The 18,539-nt window shown below is 44.7% G+C and overlaps 1 protein-coding gene across 1 annotated transcript; it reads left to right on the plus strand.

Moving 5' to 3' along the window:
* Positions 1–11,785: 11,785 nt before the first annotated feature.
* On the plus strand, positions 11,786–17,789 carry LOC115638871 (keratin, type I cytoskeletal 19-like). The gene is given in 10 exon segments (XM_030540893.1): positions 11,786–12,364; positions 13,511–13,593; positions 14,472–14,628; positions 14,959–15,120; positions 15,584–15,709; positions 15,936–16,092; positions 16,095–16,161; positions 16,766–16,845; positions 16,848–16,895; positions 17,764–17,789. Coding segments are annotated over 10 exon segments (1,485 nt in total).
* The last annotated feature ends 750 nt before the right edge of the window (positions 17,790–18,539 follow it).

An 18,539-nucleotide genomic window follows, 5' to 3' on the forward strand; every position in this document is an offset into this window, starting at 1 on the left:
CCTGGGAATGGCTGAGTGAAGAACTTTATAGGATTTATTGCTGGTGGAGGTGATGGTTGGGGGATTATGCTTGAGACTCAACAAAAGTAACAGTTTGCAGGAGTGCTCCTTAAAGCTAACAATACTGGGCTCAATTCTGTAACCTTTGGTCACACTGAGAAGCACCTACAAAGCTGTATCATTGACTTCAACAGGGCTAGTACTTTCATAGGTATTACTCAGAGCAAGTTAGGATTGCAGCATTGAGCCTACTGCAATTTAACTGACCAATCTAGCCATTAAAAGATCTGCAAAAAGGACTCTGTTCGTGAGAGACGAAGGTTTTACTTTTATGAAATGTTCAATTTGAGGAGCTCCCACTTTCATGACTTGCACAGAGACATCATTTGGATATATTTATCAGAAAAGGATAAAATCACTCCAAATCCCTCTCTGTACAGAATTCCACTGTATTTCTAAGTCACGTTATAAAATTAGAGTAAATTAAATATAAAGCTACAAAGCACAAATGTCATTTCAATTCCTGTTTTCTTACCTAACTTATACGGTAACTACTTTATAGGCATATTATATATAAAATATTCGCATTACCGTTTGATCACATTTAACAGACAGCAACAAAACCAATAAAGTTTTAGAAGACCTGACCTACTAGGAAAGGTTAAAAACCTCGGCATGTTTAGTTTTAGGGAAAAAGTAAAGAAGTGACAGAAAAGGGGAATCCCTCACAAACAATTCAAAACTTGCTTTTGAAACGCTGCACACTTTCAAAATGAAACAAAATATGCTGACTTTTTTTTGTTGAAAAATAAGAGTGAAATATTTTGAATGAAATGTAAACTGATCATTAGCTTTACAATTTGTGAAAACAAGATTTTGACCAGAAATTCTTGTAATTTACCATTGCTACATCTCCACCAGTCATAGCAATAGCAGAGACTGTCGTGTAAACACAGGCATTTCTATCAGACTGTCATCTAATTCTGCTCAGAGATGAGTTAGATAACCTGACGGTAAAAGTGTACAAGGCTTGTCTACACTACAGTCTCACTACTGACATCACTAATGGAGCTGCAATAATCGTGACTTGTGTGTCCTAAATTTGCCGGTGTAGCTGCAGCATAAATTACATTTATTAATTATGGCCAAGGTATTGTTGGCACCACAAAGGGCTGAAAATAAATAATCAAGAGCACCTTTGAGCTATTATATATTTATGGTGACAAGATGAGCTCAGCCACATAGGACAAACAATACTTCGGAAAGCCAGGCTCTGCAGGACAGGACACACTCTCCTCGAGGATGACAAGAGGTTGCCAGAGAAAACGCTGAAGAGTGAACTTCTAATGGGTAAAATAAAGCAAACACAGGAAAAGATGGACTGCAACATATAGGGAGATACAAGGGCAAACAAATGAATGTGGGGAACTAAAGAACCATGTGACAGATCAAATTTCCAAGTAAGCTGTGCTGTATTACATAAGGTAGATGGCATTTCTCTAATTGAGAAAGGAGTTAGAGCCCAAATAACAAACACTACTGCATTTTTCCTGCCCTCCCCTGTAATGGGACTCCTCTAGCTATCTCTTCCCTAAAGCAGTGGTTCTCAACCAGGAGTCTGGGGCCCACTGGGGAGCCCCACAAGCAGGTGTTCAAGGGGTCCACCAAGCGGGGCCTGCGCTAGACTTGCTGGGGCCCAGGGCACAAAGCCGAAGCCTCACCACCTGGGGCTGAAGCCCGGGGCTCCAAGCCCTGCCACCCAGGGCTGAAGCCGAAGCCTGAACAACTTAGCTTCACAGGGCCCCCTGTGGCATGGAGCCCCGGGCAATTGCCCTGCTTGCTACCCTCTAATGCTTTTATAGGCAGAAAAAATAGCTGTTGTGGCACAGACAGGACATGGAATTTTTATAGCATGTTGAGGGGGGGGAGGGTTAAAAAGAAAGAAAAAGGTGGAGAACCCCTGCCCTAAAGGAAAACCTGCTCAAAAGTTGTAGAATGGAAGATAATCATGTGCAAAACTAGCTATTCCAGGCAGTAGCTGACAGACTGGCCAACCTACAGCTTCTGGGAATGTCTATTCAGGAAAGGAAGGAGTGGGCTGGTGACAGGGTACTTTCTTTGCCAACTACCAGGCAAAGAAGAGTAGGGTGGAGAGGTATTTACAAAAATCTTCAGGGAGACAGGTGGGTCCAACTGAATTATTGAGAGATGCTGAATAATACAGCAAAAGATTCACACAATAAATATTTTGATAACTTCTCTTGTTCCTCAGAGCAGTATCGTAGTTCTGGTGTAAGAGATTCATGAGCAAGCTGAAATGATTGGATTCATTGGTATGTCTTATGACAGATGGCTACGTTGAGCTTTGTGAGACAGGACTGAGGACAACATTCCACAACTTTCAACTTCCCTGCAGAGAACAGACTCTTTGATATTGGAGATAGAAAAGACACATATAGATGGCTTGGCTGGCATATCTGTCTAGAGCTACAGACCTGTAACATTAGTCCAAGTCAGTTCAGTGAAATGAGCAGGTTTGATTCATCAAGTTCCTTCAGTTCATTTATGTGGGAAAAGCTGACGCTAGAATTGGGCAGATTAGATTTAGTTTCTATAAAAGCCAAAAGGAAAATATATGACAACATGCACCATTGAAAAATGTAACATCCCCATGCAGGATCCGCATCCCAGAGTGACTAGAACACCCAGGTAGATCTGGAGACATGGTTACATGTAGGAAAGTAATTCTCCTCCCTAGCACAACAGTCAGTGCTGCCCACTCCATTTTGGTTAATCATCACCCTCAAAAGCACAGTGCTTGTAGAACTCATTGATACCCAGGGAATGCTGCTCTGCTTCCAGGGACAAATTCACAACTAGCGTAGGCAAGTGTGACTCTGTTGACTTCAGTGGAGATGTGACCAGCACTAGAGATGTGTCAAAGATGAGTCTCACAAAGAAGCTGGTCACTGGCTCCCAGAGGCGGTTTTCACTGCTTTTTGCTCCAGAAGTGAACTCTCTATGTTTGCTGTGGGTTCTCTATGCAGGAAATGAATTGTCTGAGAAGCCAGTCAACTGGTGATATCAATGGAGGTGAGTTCTTGTCCTGGTCCAGATCTGAGGAAAATCCTAGAGATGAGATGCCAATATGAAACTATGATGCAGCCCTGTAGCCAGAATCCAGCTCATTTTCTAGACCTTGGTCTCTCCCCTGCTGACAGTACACTCGGTTCTCGTGTCCCCTCTCCTTTTAATTTCACCCTTCAGCCCCAAGTCACAGGGCATGGCTGCATGGAGACTATGATGGGATCCATGGGGTGCAGCCTAGAACTATGGGACCACTGTGCCCCCTTAACTCTTCAGCCTGAGTTGTCTCTCACAGTGCCTTGCTAGTGACCAGCAGTAAGCCCCTCCAGGTGCTGTTATCACTCAGCACGACCGCATGTGGAGCCCCACACCCTGCTAGATGCATGAGTGCTCCCAGAGCCACTCATGAATCAGACAGATAAAGGCACCAGCCATATCCCCCCAGTTCCCAGCCTTGTACCTCAGGAATATACCATCTTGCACTACACAAGACCCTTTCTTGAGCAATGTAAGTTTATTAATTGGTTCACCACTTCATCAATGGAAAGTGGACTTACACTAGCCTCTGTAACCTGAGCAGATTTATCAAACAATCAGGCAAACTCACTGGTAAAAATAAACAGTAAAACAAGTTTATTGACTACAAAAGATAGATTTTAAGTGATTGGCAAAAAGTCAGAGAGAGTTACTAAAGAAAATAAAATCCCAGCATGCAGTCTAAACCCTAACCCTTACCATACCAGACAGTATTTAGATCAAGCAATGTTCTCACCCCAGTGATCTTACAGTCCTTAATATATAGGTTTGTCTCTTAAACCTGGGCCAGTCTTCTCTGTTGGACTCTTCATTCTTCTGAGCATTCTTGTTGCTTGCAGCATAGGTGGGGGCAGGACAAAAGGCCAAGCCTGTGGCCACTGTGTTCTGTTTTATATCCTCAGCCCATGTGCTTGGAGAGCACAAGTCCAGGCATGTCTGGTGGGCATTGCTGAGTCACAAGGTGAAGCAATACGCCAGTGTCTCTCCTGTGAGTGAGCCATTGAATGTAACTCCTCTGCTGGACAATGGTGATGTCTGCTCAGCACCCACCCAGGTGTTGGCTCCCCTCTTGTCGTTGTCTCTGGAGTGCTAGTGTCTGGGCATTTCCCAAACCCACAGCATATTTTAGTGAAAACCATACAACACAATTCTTATAAGTTTATATGCATTGATGGGATACATATTTAGATTGGACAATGGCTTTCAGCGGATCATAACCTTTCCCCTGATACCTCACATGGCCTGCTTTATATGCAATATCAAAATTATATATAACTGAGGAATATGGTGGTTACAAGGTGTTCCTCCGAGGTATAGAGTGTCACAGAGACCATTGTTCTCAACATTGACCACAGGTTAGTTCAGTGGCTCTAACTACTCTTTCAGCCACCTGCTCTGCAACTCAAGGAATTACTCAAAAAGGTAAATTATAACCAGCATCTTTAGGAGCTGCCTGCTCTGTGAGTCTGTGTTCAGACAAGAGACAGTGTTTAACCCACACAACATCTGGGTGTGCTAGTGTAGCCAGCCCTGTGGCAAGACTATTATTAACCTTATCTCTGGAGAGCTCTGTATCCAGTTCACCTAGTTCATCTCTGACAATAACTGGACCCAGGCATTTCTCTAGTGCTTTGGTCACAGCTATGCTTATACGGCACCCTGAGCTAAGTGTGCAAAATGCTTTACAGAAAGAAAAGAAGGCACGGTCCTTGCCCCAACAAGTTTCTAATCTAAATTAGACAGAGGAAGTGATGACAACAGGCAAAGATGAAAGGAGGGAAGGGAAGAAAGAGGGTTACAAAAAGGAGAGAAGACGTGATTCATGTTAGGTGGGGAATGCCATTTACAGGCTTTACGCTTTTTTCTTTTCTCATTTTTCCTATAGGAACAACGTAGAGCAGGAGAGGACGAGCAGGTGATTGACAGGCCCAGGCTTAGGCTGAAAGTCATGAATAAGACTAACATTTTGTCATGGTTATTTTTAGTAAAAGTCATGGACAGGTCACGGGCAATAAACAAAAATTCACGGAATCCGGGACCTGTCTGTGACTTTTGTTGGGGCAGCTCCCTAGTTTCCCCCATCACCGTGGTGGCTGGGAGCTGTGGGGTTCCCTCTCCACCCATGGCAGCTGGGAGCAGCAGGTGACCGTATTTCCCAAAGAGAAAATGGGACACTCCAGCCGCTTGCCCGAGGTGTCCCCCTCCCCCCTTGTGAGGCTGGAGCCTGTCGCGGGAACCTGAGTCTGTCACCTGTTGCTGGAACTTGGCAGGGGGCCTGTCACTTGTCGCTGTTGCCAGTGGAACCCTGCCAGGGCCCCACTGAGTGCCAGCTCCAGAGTTCTGCAGCCCCTGGGGCTGAAGCAGAGAATGGCACCGAGGTCTCTGGAAGTCACGGATTCCATCACTTCCATGACCTCTATGACCTAACCGTAGCCTTTGTCATGATTTTGAAGAGGAATTTAAAGGTGGAGTGAAGATGTTCGGTGCGCTGGGACAGGGAGGCTGTTCCAAGAGTAGGAGGCAGCATGAGCAAGGCACTAAGATGCAAGTAGGAGAAGGCAAAGAGAACAACAAGGAAGAAGTGTGGGCTGAGCACAAGGAAGGAGTCTCAAGGCTCAGTGTGGAATGGATCTTGGAAAGCTGTCAGCACTGATGCCAACAATCAAAGTGGGGGAGGAATAGCTCGGAGGTTTGAGCGTTGGCCTGGTAAACCCAGGGTTGTGAGTTCAGTCCCTGAGGGGGCCATTTAGGGATCTAGGTCAAAATCAGTACTTGGTCCTGCTAGTGAAAGCAGGAGGGCTGGACTCAATGACCTTTCAGGGTCCCTTCCAGCTCTATGAGATAGGTACATCTCCATATATTATAACAGTTGTGGTCAAAATGAATTGTGCTCCCATTGGGAGGCAGAATCACCAGCCCATCCATCCATGGGGAAGTGAAAATGAATACAGATTACAGCATCATCAAAAAGAAATTTTTGTAGGGACAAATGAACAGATGCTACAAGGTGTGAATGAGAATACTGAGGTTATGGCTACACTAGAGCATTTACAACAGTAGAGCTGGAGCAATCCAGCTGCACTGCTGTAGGTTCTGTAATGTAACTACTCTAAGCTCACAGGAGAGAACCCTCCTGTCAGCTTAACAACGCCAGCCCTGCCAGCCGCGGTACTAGCTATGTCAGCGGGAGAAGCTCTCCCGACAACTGTCTAAACTATCTATCAATCTGCATGTCAACACTGGCAGTTAGGTTGGTGTAATGTACATTGTTCAGGGGGTGGCTCTTTCACATCCCAGAGCTACATAAGTGCTTCCATAGACACCACTAGTCACATGTTTAGAATCATCATGAAATACTGCATATTGCAAAAAAAGATACAAGATTATGTTTATCCTAGATTTTTTGAATACTCGTGTATTTTATGGTATGATGTAGCTACTCTAAATTCTCCATAAAAGTCTATTTTATGATGTAGATCTGATTTTCTGTATTTATTTATTGTACAGTTTGTAACATTTGTAAAGATTTATGTAAGTGTAAACTCCCATGATGATTACCAACCCTCAGGCTGTGAGCTCTCAAGGCCTGAGACTGTCCTCGTGTTGTTTGTTTGTCCAGTACCTAGTACAATAGGGCTTCTCTACTTGTATGGGATCTGTATATATTACTGCAATAAAAATAATATTTCACACCTAGTCTAACACTTGCTTAGTATCAATGGCCATAAAAGCTGAGGCAGTCATATGAAAGAAACTTCATAAATGTATTGTATGATATTTGTACAAAATTTAAATATAAATAAAAGAATCATTTAAGAAGAAACAGCAAGTTGGATATCTATCTATCTATCTATCTATCTATCTATCTATCTATCTATCTATCTATCTATCTAGCGTGACAAAGTTCCTCCTCTACCTTGGTGGGTCCTGCACTTATTGGCAGATTTTCTCGCCTCACAGATTCACCCTGTGGGTTGGGAAACAGCCCAGAGACCTTCCCATCTGGTAGAAGCCACAGTCCAGGTCAATTCCTCCTGTGTCTGATCAGGAGTTGGGAAGTTTGGGGGGAACCCGGGCCCTCCCTCTACTCCTGGTTCCAGCTCAGGGCCCTGTGGACTGCAGCTGTCTAGAGTGCCTCCTGGTACAGTTGTGCGACAGCTACAACTCCCTGGGTTACTTCCCCATGGCCTCCTCCCAACACCTTCTTTGTCCTCACCACCGGACCTTCCTCCTGGTGTCTGATAACGCTTGTACTCCTCAGTCCTCCAGCAGTGTGCCTGCTCACTCTCAGCTTCTTGCACACCTCTTGCTCCCAGTTCCTCACACATGCTTCCTCTCCTCTGGCTCCCCCTGGCCTGGCTGGAGTGAGCCCCTTTATAGCATCAGAGGGGCCTTAATTAGAGTCAGGTGCTTAACAGCCTCACCTGACTCTTAGCAGGTTAATTGGAGACAGGTGTTCTCATGAGCCTGGAGCAGCCCCTGCTCTGGTCACTCAGGGAACAGAAAACTGCTAATCCAGTGGCCAGTATATATCCCTTCTACTACTCTGCTGTTCCCAATTGGCCTGGGTCGGTTGGTCGGTCTGTCTGTCTGTCTGTCTGTCTATCTATCTACCTACCTACCTGGCTGTCTGCTTGCATTGGACTGACCACCTAATGTCTGGTGTTTGAAGCACTTAAAATAGTCCAGCTCTGTTGCTCACTTCCCACATTCACACAGTGCTCTACCAGTACATTTCTGTGTTCAGCTGCAGGCTCTGGCATTGTCTCCTATTCCAATCCATCAATGCACACACAACCCAGCAAGAAAATATAAAAGGAGGATGAACAGGCTTTGCCTTCACTCCCATTTCATTCTTCCTGGTATTCCCTAATGTAAGTTTCTTTGGGTTCTTCTTTGCCATGATGATCGATCGACGATGATGCCCCCAATATGTAAATGCCAGGATTCTTTATTGCATCATGAAATATCAGCAGACTCTGCAAGCAGATTAAAGCCTCCAGACAAGAAATCGAGGAGGTTAGGGATAAGATTCTATGAGTAGATGATTCTGTTCTTGTTGCACACGCTCTACCACACCTGCACTTCATCACTAACAAATGTGCTGAGACATCTCAAAGCTACGAACTAACCACCTGTGTGAGCGAGACTGAAGTAATGTACAATATGGGCACCTTGGAAGGCATATTTAAGACCTAAGACCACAATCAATGTTGCCACATTCAGCATGGTAATGATTTCATTTACCTGCTTGGAATTTTGTCAGACATGGTCATTACTGACCTGTGAATCATTAGCCCGATAAAAAGGCATAGTCTGAATTTGAAAGGTTGCAACAGTAAAACTGCAATCAGCACAGTATCCCACACCCACCCACATGCAAAAATCAAAGTCCACAGTTACTGTAGAGTCCTGATTTCCAACTTACTCTCTGTCACACATCAAAGATAATAGATGACGCCTGGCAGCAATTATGCAAATTGTAGAAGGTAATTCTGACAAGTGACAAGATAAAATCATGTCTAACAAGGTTGCACAAACATCAAGGAAGCAATGCTTACGAAAGAAAGCTCTGCTGCTTTGGACAAACCCTCCTCACAGAGCACCCAGGGCTCGGAGAGAAAATATTCTATAGTGGACTTTTGATGAACAAAAGAACCAGACAGAGAAAGAGAGAGAGATGTCCTGAAAATTAACTCTGCCCATTGTTATAAAAAGCCATCGGTGGGAAGGTGCAGCAGGAAATTAATCATTTTGGTAACACATGATGCTGCAAGTTTTGAAGCAAAAGGACAGTTTGCTGTCACAGAGAGCAGGAGAGAGTCGGAGCTGGGAGTGACCAGACAGCAAATGTGAAAAACTGGGATGGAGGTTGAGGGTAATAGGAGCCTATCTAAGAAAAAGACCCAAATATCAAGACTGTTCCTATAAAATCGGGACGTCTGGTCACCCTACGAGTAGCAAACGTAAATGCATTTCCCTCTCGGATCCATGGCAGGGCCTGTACGTCAAGCAACGGAGTCTTTAGCTAACTACAAATGTACAAAAATCTCCCTAAAATACTGAAGGTGGAATTGACAATGAACCTCTGTTTGTGCTGCATGTAATTCAGGCAAGGTTTGCTGTGCTGGCAAGAAAGTGGAGCTCTGCTGTGGTAAAATGATACCTCTGAAAGAGGGTTCAGAATGTTACCCCATCCACAAAAGCTGCTTACCGAGGACAGCTATTGGCTAATTTCTTCAGAGATCCTATACAGCAGAACCAAAGCTTCAAGCAATAAAAGCATTATATTAATTTCTGTTTGTTCTCGGAGCCTCACCCTGACTCCAGTTATACTCCAGAGTACAAACAATGAAAATCAGGTTTTCCTCCCTGCAATCTTCCTCATGACTGTGTCTTTGCTGACTTGCATTTGGGGAGTGAGTGGGGCACATTTCTGAAGGGAGGACTGGTTTGTGTTTGTAGCACCGTAGCCGAATTCAGGACCCCTGCATGTAATTCTTGGCTCTGCCACAGTTTCATTCTCTGACCTTCAGGCAGTCACTTCCTCTCTCTGTGGAATGATTATTTTAATACAGTTGGGGGTTTCCATGTATCGCATAATTAATGAATGTGGCATCTACAGCCTTGTGACAGGCATCCTCTTTATCATTTGAAATCTAAATAAATAAATCAGTCACTTAAATGGGGATCATAGTACCCTAATTTACATGAATGGGATGCTGATAAACCCATCAAGATTTGGGAGGCACTTGGATATTACGGGATGAGAGCCATATAACTGTGTAATACAGAGAGCTATTCCTACCAGTAAACAGGAGATGGTTTGGGAGGCATGAATTTGGAGGGATTATCTTTCAAATCCCAGAGGAGAAGGACTTGGAGAATTAGATGCTCACAACAGCAAGTAGTTTTTCAATAAGCCTTTATTCTCTATATTGAATCCCTTTCTCTGTCTCATTCAGCGCAACACAATATAGGAATTTAGCTTCTCCTTATACAGAGAGATCCTGATTGCTCCTAATCTCTAGGTTAGGGCTTCCGATCCCTGGCACAATATCTCATGCTAGTGAAGTCTCAGCTGTTCACAGATGACTGGTTCCAGCTGGGTGTGAATAGTCTAATCATTTTGCAAAGAAGTCCCTCTCTTCTGGAGTGGCAGCTGACACCCTCTCGCCTTCTTCTCTGACAGCACACAGTCCAGCTAAATGAGGTTCACCACAACTTCTCCCTTAATGAGCTAACTGTGGGGAGGAGGAGGGGGAGACTGACCCCAATTACTACTAATAGTTGTTTGTAAATTGCGATGTTAGGGAAAGTTGTGCCTTTGTGCACTTGAAGAGAAAAGCATCCAATCATTAAGATGCCCTCTTGGCAAATGTTACTGGCCTTTTCGGTAGTATGCCAGTTCTGTGAATTCTCTTCTAGTTCCCACCTGTATCTCATAGCGGTAGCGGTGTCCAAACTCTCAGAGCAAATCAGAAAGTTTTAACACCAATTACTGTGCAGTTCAGAAATGAGAACAGCTCTTCTCACTTTCATTTCCCTGCACAGTATAGATTCTTAGACATTAGCAATGGAAATGACCTATTCAGTCACACCTAGTCCACCCCCTTGAAGGCAGCCCAGTTGTTCCTCCAGTACTATTAGAGGTCCAGCTTTACATTCTCTATTTCATGATTTCCCAAGAGTTTTTTCAGACACACAACAATATTAACAGGGAAATTGTCCATGGACAACCCCACCCCCATTCACCACTGCATGGACCATCTCCCCTTTCACTCACCGTCACAAAACGTCCATCTGGCATCTACAGCAATCACTTTACATGGGAAAAGTAACATTAGGAAAGCATTTAATGTATTTTTTGCTTATTTTAATGCAGTTTTCAGCTGAATACAAGCAGGAGGGGAACCAGTTAACCAGCCAACTCTCCACAGACCTCCAGCAAGTACTCCTTGTGGATCGTCAGTGATCCACAGACTACAGTTTGGGAATTCCGTGCCTACTTCCACAGCCTAACAATTCTCTTTGTTAGGCGTGTACTGGACCTAGCATCTATCACAGTATGAGGAGGAGACCGGAATATTTATATCATGATATCTCAGATCTTTCCACTGAGAGGTTCATCACTATTTTCACTTTACTAAAGCATGACTCCATGTTTATTCATTCATTCACTTGATCTTCATATCTACACCCCAGCATCTGATGTGAAAAACATGCTTATTAAAGAGAAAATAAAAATTAAATAAAATAATAACATATAAAGAGCTATCTGTTGCAATAAGTTGTGTTATTTCTCCCTGTATATAATTTAGGGCAGAGTTTTTTCCTGGCTTCTTCTTGCAAAATTTTCATCATAAGAAATCTGATGATTCATGAAACATCATTGTGGGTGTATATTTGAAACTAGCTACTAAAGTGTAAATTAAACTTCCTTGTGTACTTGGATTTCTGGAGGGAAACTCTTTGGGAAATTATTCTTGGCATGAACAGCAAGACTAGCCAACCCCATGGGAAGAAGAAACACCCTATTGGTGACACCCACTGTGGAAGGTATAAATAGAGATCTGTGCGGAGAGAAAATGTGCAGTCTGATTTTATATCAAGCTGTGCCTCTTGCTTTGGGCTTTGGGTTGGATTCTTAATCGCTGTCGCTATGAGCTACAGCACCAAGCAGACTGTTACTCTCTCTACCAAAGGGAGGAGTAGTGGTGGTGGCTGTGTGGCTGGAGGTGGTGGTGGAGGAAGGACCTCTTCAGTCTCTTCTGGAAGATATAGCTCTTGTGGGTTAGGCAGCAGTAGAGGCTTTTCGGGTAGGAGTTACAGTGGTGGAGCGACTTGTGGAGCGGGACTGAGTGCTGGTAGCTTTTCTGGAGGTAGCTATGGAGGTGTCTTACCAGGAGGTTTCCCAGGATATGGCTATGGAAGTTGTTCCAGCATTGGGTTCGGTGGTGGCACTCCCTGTGGATATGGAGGTGGCTTTGGTGGTGCAGTTGGTGGTGGCTTTGGTGGTGGTGTTTATGGAGATGGCGCATTTGTCACCTGTGATGAAAAGCTGACCATGCAGAACCTTAATGACCGCCTGGCTTCTTACCTGGACAAGGTGCGATGCCTGGAGGAAGAAAACGCTGCCCTAGAGTGCAAAATCAGGGAATGGTATGCCCATCATGGACACACCGGTGTACCAAAGGATTACAGCTGCTACCACAAGGAAATAGAGGATCTTCAAAATCAGGTGACATTTTTTGGCTGTATTCCCCATTCTAAGAGCTTCCCTCTGAGTCTCTGTTCAGATCCTATTTCACTTCTGTAAAATGTTCTTTGCAGACATAAATTAAGGCAACTCCTTCTCTGAACTACGAGTGAGGGTGTGAAAACTTATGAGTCCATTTACAATTTGCCTGTTCTTGACCAGATTTTTACAAAGAGAGAAAGGTTACATAGGCAGGAGACAATCTGGGCCTGGTCAGTACTCCTCCTGAATGAAGTTTGTAACAGGATGTTTTAATGTATTTATACCCAAAAGGGAGATGGGAAGAGAAATTCATTCATTAATCCACTGACTTATCTGCATTATTAGATAGTGTCCTGTCCTCAGTTTTCCCAGTTTCTAGTTAAAATCCCATTTCTATTTCAACTAACTTTGGGTTCCTATCCAGAGGTGGGGTAGGAAAGGGAAATATTCCCTTAAAGAACAATAAGAGAAAAAGAATACTTTGTTACCACTAGTTTTGAACGGGCAATTAAATTTTTGTAAAAAATATTTTCCAAGTATATTCTGAAGAAGGATTAGTCAGATAGGAAAAACAAAGCAGACAGATTCATAGGGTGCAGGAGAGAGATACATGCCAAATGCTGAGCTGTAATGTAAGTCTTGCAATGAAAAAATATAAACTCGTAGTTACGAACTCTAGACCAAGTTTGAAAATGTGAGGTTTGTTATAGCAGGCCCCAGGGAGCACTAATTATAATTGCAAAACTGTTAGCATCTTAACTGTGTGTTTTTACATATTCATTCATTTCACCTATTTCACTACATACACTTGGGCATTTCCCCATAGAGCAGAAATTTCTGGGGCGGCAAGCCATGGGGGGTGCTCTGCCGGTCGCCGTGAGGGCGGCAAGCAGGTTTCCTTTGGTGGCATGCCTGTGGAGGGTCCACTGGTCCCGCGGCTTCGTGCCGCCGAACCCGCGGGACCGGGGACCTCCCGCAAGCAAGCCGCCGAAAGCAACCTGCCTGCCGTCCCTGGGGCAGCAAAATACCTAGGGCCTCCCCTGATACTGGGAGAGTAAAAAGACTGAAATTTGCAACGTGACATTGAGTATAACAGAGTGAAGAGACTTCAGGGCTGAAAATCCCCCGGACTCTCTTCTTTTCCAGATTGTTTGCGCTACCCTAGACAACAACAAGATCATTCTGAACATTGATAACAGCAGGATGGCAGCTGATGACTTCAGACTGAAGTGAGTACCTCTCTGTACCAGACAAACCTGTCATTCTCCTCTTGTTCCCTTGTATCCTAGTCCCAAATTGACAAATGAAGAAATCCCCCAACCAAGAATTACTGGATTCCTGATTCATAACAGGTTGTATTTTTGTGAGATTTTATTCTTATTAATTATCTGTATTAGAGTAGCAGCTATGAAGCTCAGTCATGGACCAGGACCCCATTGTGCTAGGCACTGCACAAACACAGAACAAAATGACACTCACCGCCCCCAAAGAGCCAACAATCCCATTAGAAGACAAAGACAACAATGTATACAGACAGACCAAGGGGGGAGCACTCGGTGAACAATGACACAGAAGTGGGGGTCGCAGATTTTGAGATGGCCTTTGGTTTTTGACCTATAGTGCTAGAATAGGGGCATTTCCAGGACAGAGTGTTTGAGTCAACAAAGAGTTTGCTTGTGGGTTTAGGGGGCTAAAATATAGGGACAATGGATGCATGTTGGCAGGAGTCCATTGAAGGTAATGGGCTATGCAGATTTATACACACTGAGATCTGGCCCATGATTTTTAATAAAGAAAAGAGTTTTAGATTATTTCCAGGGGAAGTGCAGAAAAATTGGGGCGTGACATCTTTGTAGTAGTTCCATTAGAGAGGAGAGGGGCAAAAAAAGCTGAAGAAGAAGGTATTTGGTGAACCAAACCCCAGCCTTTGAACACACAGATAGACTAGGCAGCAGACCTCGTGTGTTATACTTCATGCACAGCTATAAAGGTAAAGATGAAAGAAGTGAAACTCAGATCCATCCATAACCAAAGTGCAGATGCCAGGAATCTTCAGTGGTGGGTTCTGCCAGGGTCTGACTTTTCTGTCATTCTGTCCATGGCTTAGGTATGAGACTGAGCTGGCCCTTCGCCAGAGTGTGGAGGCCGATATTAATGGCTTACGCCAACTTCTGGATGAACTGACCCTGTGCAGGTCTGACCTGGAGGCGCAGCTTGAGTGCCTGAAGGAAGAGCTGTGTTGTCTGAAGAAGAACCATGAGGAGGTAGGAACTCATTCCCGTATATAAAAAATTTAATTTTGTACATTACTTACTACAGGAGTCAGGAATTCCTTAATTTGCTGTGAATAACCATCACACATCCCAGTAAACACCCACTGTTTCTTTACCTCAGGAGTGCTCACTGTGGAGTTTGCTTGGAAATCATCTGTGGTTTCCCCATTGGGCTGGGTCTATACTGGAGAAGATGCATCAGAGACAGTTGTTGTGACTGTCAGAAATGGGCCCCAGGATGTAGAGCCTCACGGACAGTGGCTTGCTGCTCTCAACTCATTTTTTCCTTTTTAAACAAGCTGATCTGCGTTATCTTTGCAGGAAATCAATTGTCTGAGAAGCCAGACCACTGGTGATGTCAGCGTGGAGGTCAATTCTTCTCCTGGCCCAGATCTGAAGAAAATCCTAGAGGAGATGAGATGCCAGTATGAAACAATGATTGCGCAAAATCGCAAAGAAGTTGAGGATTGGTATGAATGCAAGGTAAATTCATCACAAACTGTAACTCTCTCAAGCAAAAATACAGGAGCTATTTCAGAATCATACAGTCACACCATGGGGAGAATTTATTCCTGTATCATAAGTTCCAAACATGATCAGCACAGGGGTATAGTGACCTGGTGCACAGGGGATGGAGGCCCTGTGCATGTACGGTGCGTGTGTCTCATGGAAGAATAGGGTTTGCTACATGTCATTATTGAGGGGTGTTGGTGGAACAATGGGCAAGCCTGTCAGTTAGGACAGAGGAGAATTGCTGGTGAAGTTGTGAGGGGTCTTAGCATTGGAATAGCAAGGGGAGTTACAAGCGATAGATGAGATCGATTCCAGTGTGCAGAAAACTTGCCCAGGAACTACCCATCTTACATCTTTTGTTACCCACTCCTAGACCCACCTGACAATTAAAAAACCCTTCTGAAGCTCTTTATTCTGTGTTTCTGGTTTTCAGATTGAGGAGCTGAATCATGAGGTCATCACAAGCAGTCAGGAGGTTGAGTCGTGCAACAACCAGGTCTCTGAACTTAGACGTCAGTTGCAGACCCTGGAGATTGATCTGCAAGCCCATCTTAGCCAGGTATGTGATGTCGTCACCATTGATATCTCACCTGTGACACACTGACATCTGCATTTCTGGACTGATGGGGACCAGCCCAGCTGGCACTCTACGTAGCCGTGACGATATCGCTGACAAAACCGATCGTTAGCACGATTTGCTTTTATTATCCTCAACTTCCTGCATCCAAATGTTTTAGTTTAGTGCATGGCTATAGTACATGTGGTTTTTTTGCTTCAATTCTTAGAGAGACAACCTGGAAGCCTCTTTGGCTGAAACCGAAAGTCGCTACAACAGCCACCTGTGCCAGTTACAGCAACAGATCACCTGTGTGGAGCAGCAACTGGCTGACCTGCGAGCAGAAATTGAGTCCCAGAACCACGAGTACAAGGTCCTCCTGGATGTCAATGTCGACTGGAGCAAGAGATTCACACTTACCGCTGCCTGCTGGAAGGGGGACAGCGTGACATTGTGTACGTAGACTACAGACACAGCGGGGCATAAAGCAAACACCTATGCTGTGATCTGTGCAATGTGTGAGATCTAAAATCACAGAGAGTGTGGAGATTCAGGGGGTGCAGAGGCAGTTGTGAAAAGGAGAGAGAATTGTAACAAGAGATTAACCTAAGTATTTCAAACCTGCATAAAAGACCAGTCTGAGATTTTGGCCAAAAGTCCAGGTCATTCCTTCTTTTATCCCAAGCATCTGGCATGTCCCCAACTCCACTTCGTTGTGAAACAAGTGCTATAAATAATTAGGCAAAGATTTTTCCTGATTTGGAAACAAGGGATACAGCAGACCCTGTTTAAAAAGCCCATTGGCAATGGCAGCCTATGACTAATTTATCCTTTGTGGCAAAGTTTGTGGGCAGAATGACTGGCCTGTAGTGATGTGGTTTTGCTTTTCTGCTTGGATGAGGTGAGTGAGGGTGCTGGGGAGCTGTGCCGGCCAGGTCCTGGCTCTTTGCTGGATGGGGAGTGATTGATGACAGGCAAAGTCACATAGCTCCACTGAACCTACAATCCATTGTAAGGTTGGTTTCTGTTTCATTCACCAAACATTCTTTCTTGTCATAGTGGCCCGGAAGGAGGGATTGGCGTAGCAGGTGGAATAGGAGGAGGAACGGTCATTAAAACTTCCCACTCCTACTCTTCATCTTCCATTCTCACCCCCATGTCACGTCTTGCCACCCTGGTGATCTAAAAGGTAAGAACTGACTTACCGTATAAGGGAAACTGTTTCTTTAGTCCTCTTCTTATCATAGGGCAAGAGAGAAGACTGTCAAACCCACTCTCTGTTAGGTGGTTCTGAGGTGCTGTGGCTCACCTTTCAGGACCCCGTTGTAAGGCAACCGGAGAGCCTGGTAGGACATGGTGACACAAGAGTGGTATGGTGTGGGGGAGTGTTGGCAAGAACAGGACCCAATGCAGCTGTGACTCTTCACTATGAATTATGAATGGTGCAAGTGAGGGAGAAGAGAGCTAAAAGAGAGGGAGGGAGGAAAGAGGGAAGAGAAAGAAGTAGCCTGAAGTGGAAGCAGGGAGAGAGAGGGAGAGAGTCTAGAGAACTTGGAGAAAGAGGCTGGAAATGGAGGCTGGTGTTTTGTAGGGAGAAGGATGAGGCAAAACGTCTTAAAACAGAGAGACGGAACCAACGAGGTGTTGGTGGGGGATGGGAAAAATGGCTCCAAGGCCACAAACAGTATCTCCGGGAGGTCCATCCAGCTGATGGGGGAGCACAACAATGTACATTTGCAATCTAGGAAAAATAAAACACCCTTGGGGGTGGAGGTGAGCTGGGTGTCTAGGGACGGACGTGGCCAGGGGAGGGCAGAAGGAGCTGTGCTCGTGCATTCCCAGCACAGCGGCTGGCTCGCCCGTGGGATTTATATTCTTTTCTTGTATTCTAAACACATAAACAATTTGAGGGAAGTTCTGGAGCTCATCAGAATTTATAGTCAGCAGAGTGTCTGTGTGAAGCCCCCACCCTCAGGGTATATCTCAAGCCTAATGCTGCAGGGAAGGTTTTACTTCCTTTCTAAGCAAAATGACGGTTTCTATTTCTCTCTTTCCAGGACATGGCAGAAAGGTTTGTGACTAAGAAGAGAACCCAGCATCTTCCAGTGCAAGACCCAGCGAGCAAAGACCCACCCACGGACAAAGCGAGAGCTCAGCCCGCACATTCACTGTGCACCTCTGCAAAGAGCATGGAGAAGAGCTCTTCCGAATTACTCAATGCTGCTAATGCCAACACTACTGTCCTAAGAGGCCCATGTGAGCTTTGGTCCACCTTCCTGCCTATCATGCTATTTGCTTCTTCCATTCTGTGATGTTCTGTGTGTCCAATCACAAGAATTATTTACTTGAGATAATCTGTACAACTCTAATAAAATTTTGCTTCTGCCTGATGCAATAAGAAACCTGTGTCTGGGAAATGAATTCCTCTATCAAACTTTCCAGTGGTCTCTGGTACCAAAAACACAAAGCCATGTGCTTTGACTTACGAGGAAAGCGTGTGAAACTGGGTTTATTTAGTCTGGTGAAGAAATGAGTGAGAGGGGATTTGATAGCAGCCATCAACTCCCTGAAGGGGGGTTCCAAAAAGGATGGTGCTTGGCTGTTCTCCGTGGTACCTGATGAGAGACGAAGGAGCAATGGTCTCAAGTTGCAGTGGGGGAGGTTTAGGTTGGATAGCAGGAAAACCTTTTTCACTCAGAGAGTGGTGAAGCACTGGAATGGGTTACCTAGAGAAGTGGTGGAATCTCCTTCCTTAGAGATTTTTAAGCCTGGCTTGACAAAACCCTGGCTGGGATGATTTAGTTGGGGTTGGTCCTGCTTTGAGCAGGGGGCT

The sequence above is a fragment of the Gopherus evgoodei genome, chromosome 23 (genome assembly GCF_007399415.2).
Source record: "Gopherus evgoodei ecotype Sinaloan lineage chromosome 23, rGopEvg1_v1.p, whole genome shotgun sequence".
Classification (NCBI taxonomy): domain Eukaryota; kingdom Metazoa; phylum Chordata; order Testudines; family Testudinidae; genus Gopherus; species Gopherus evgoodei.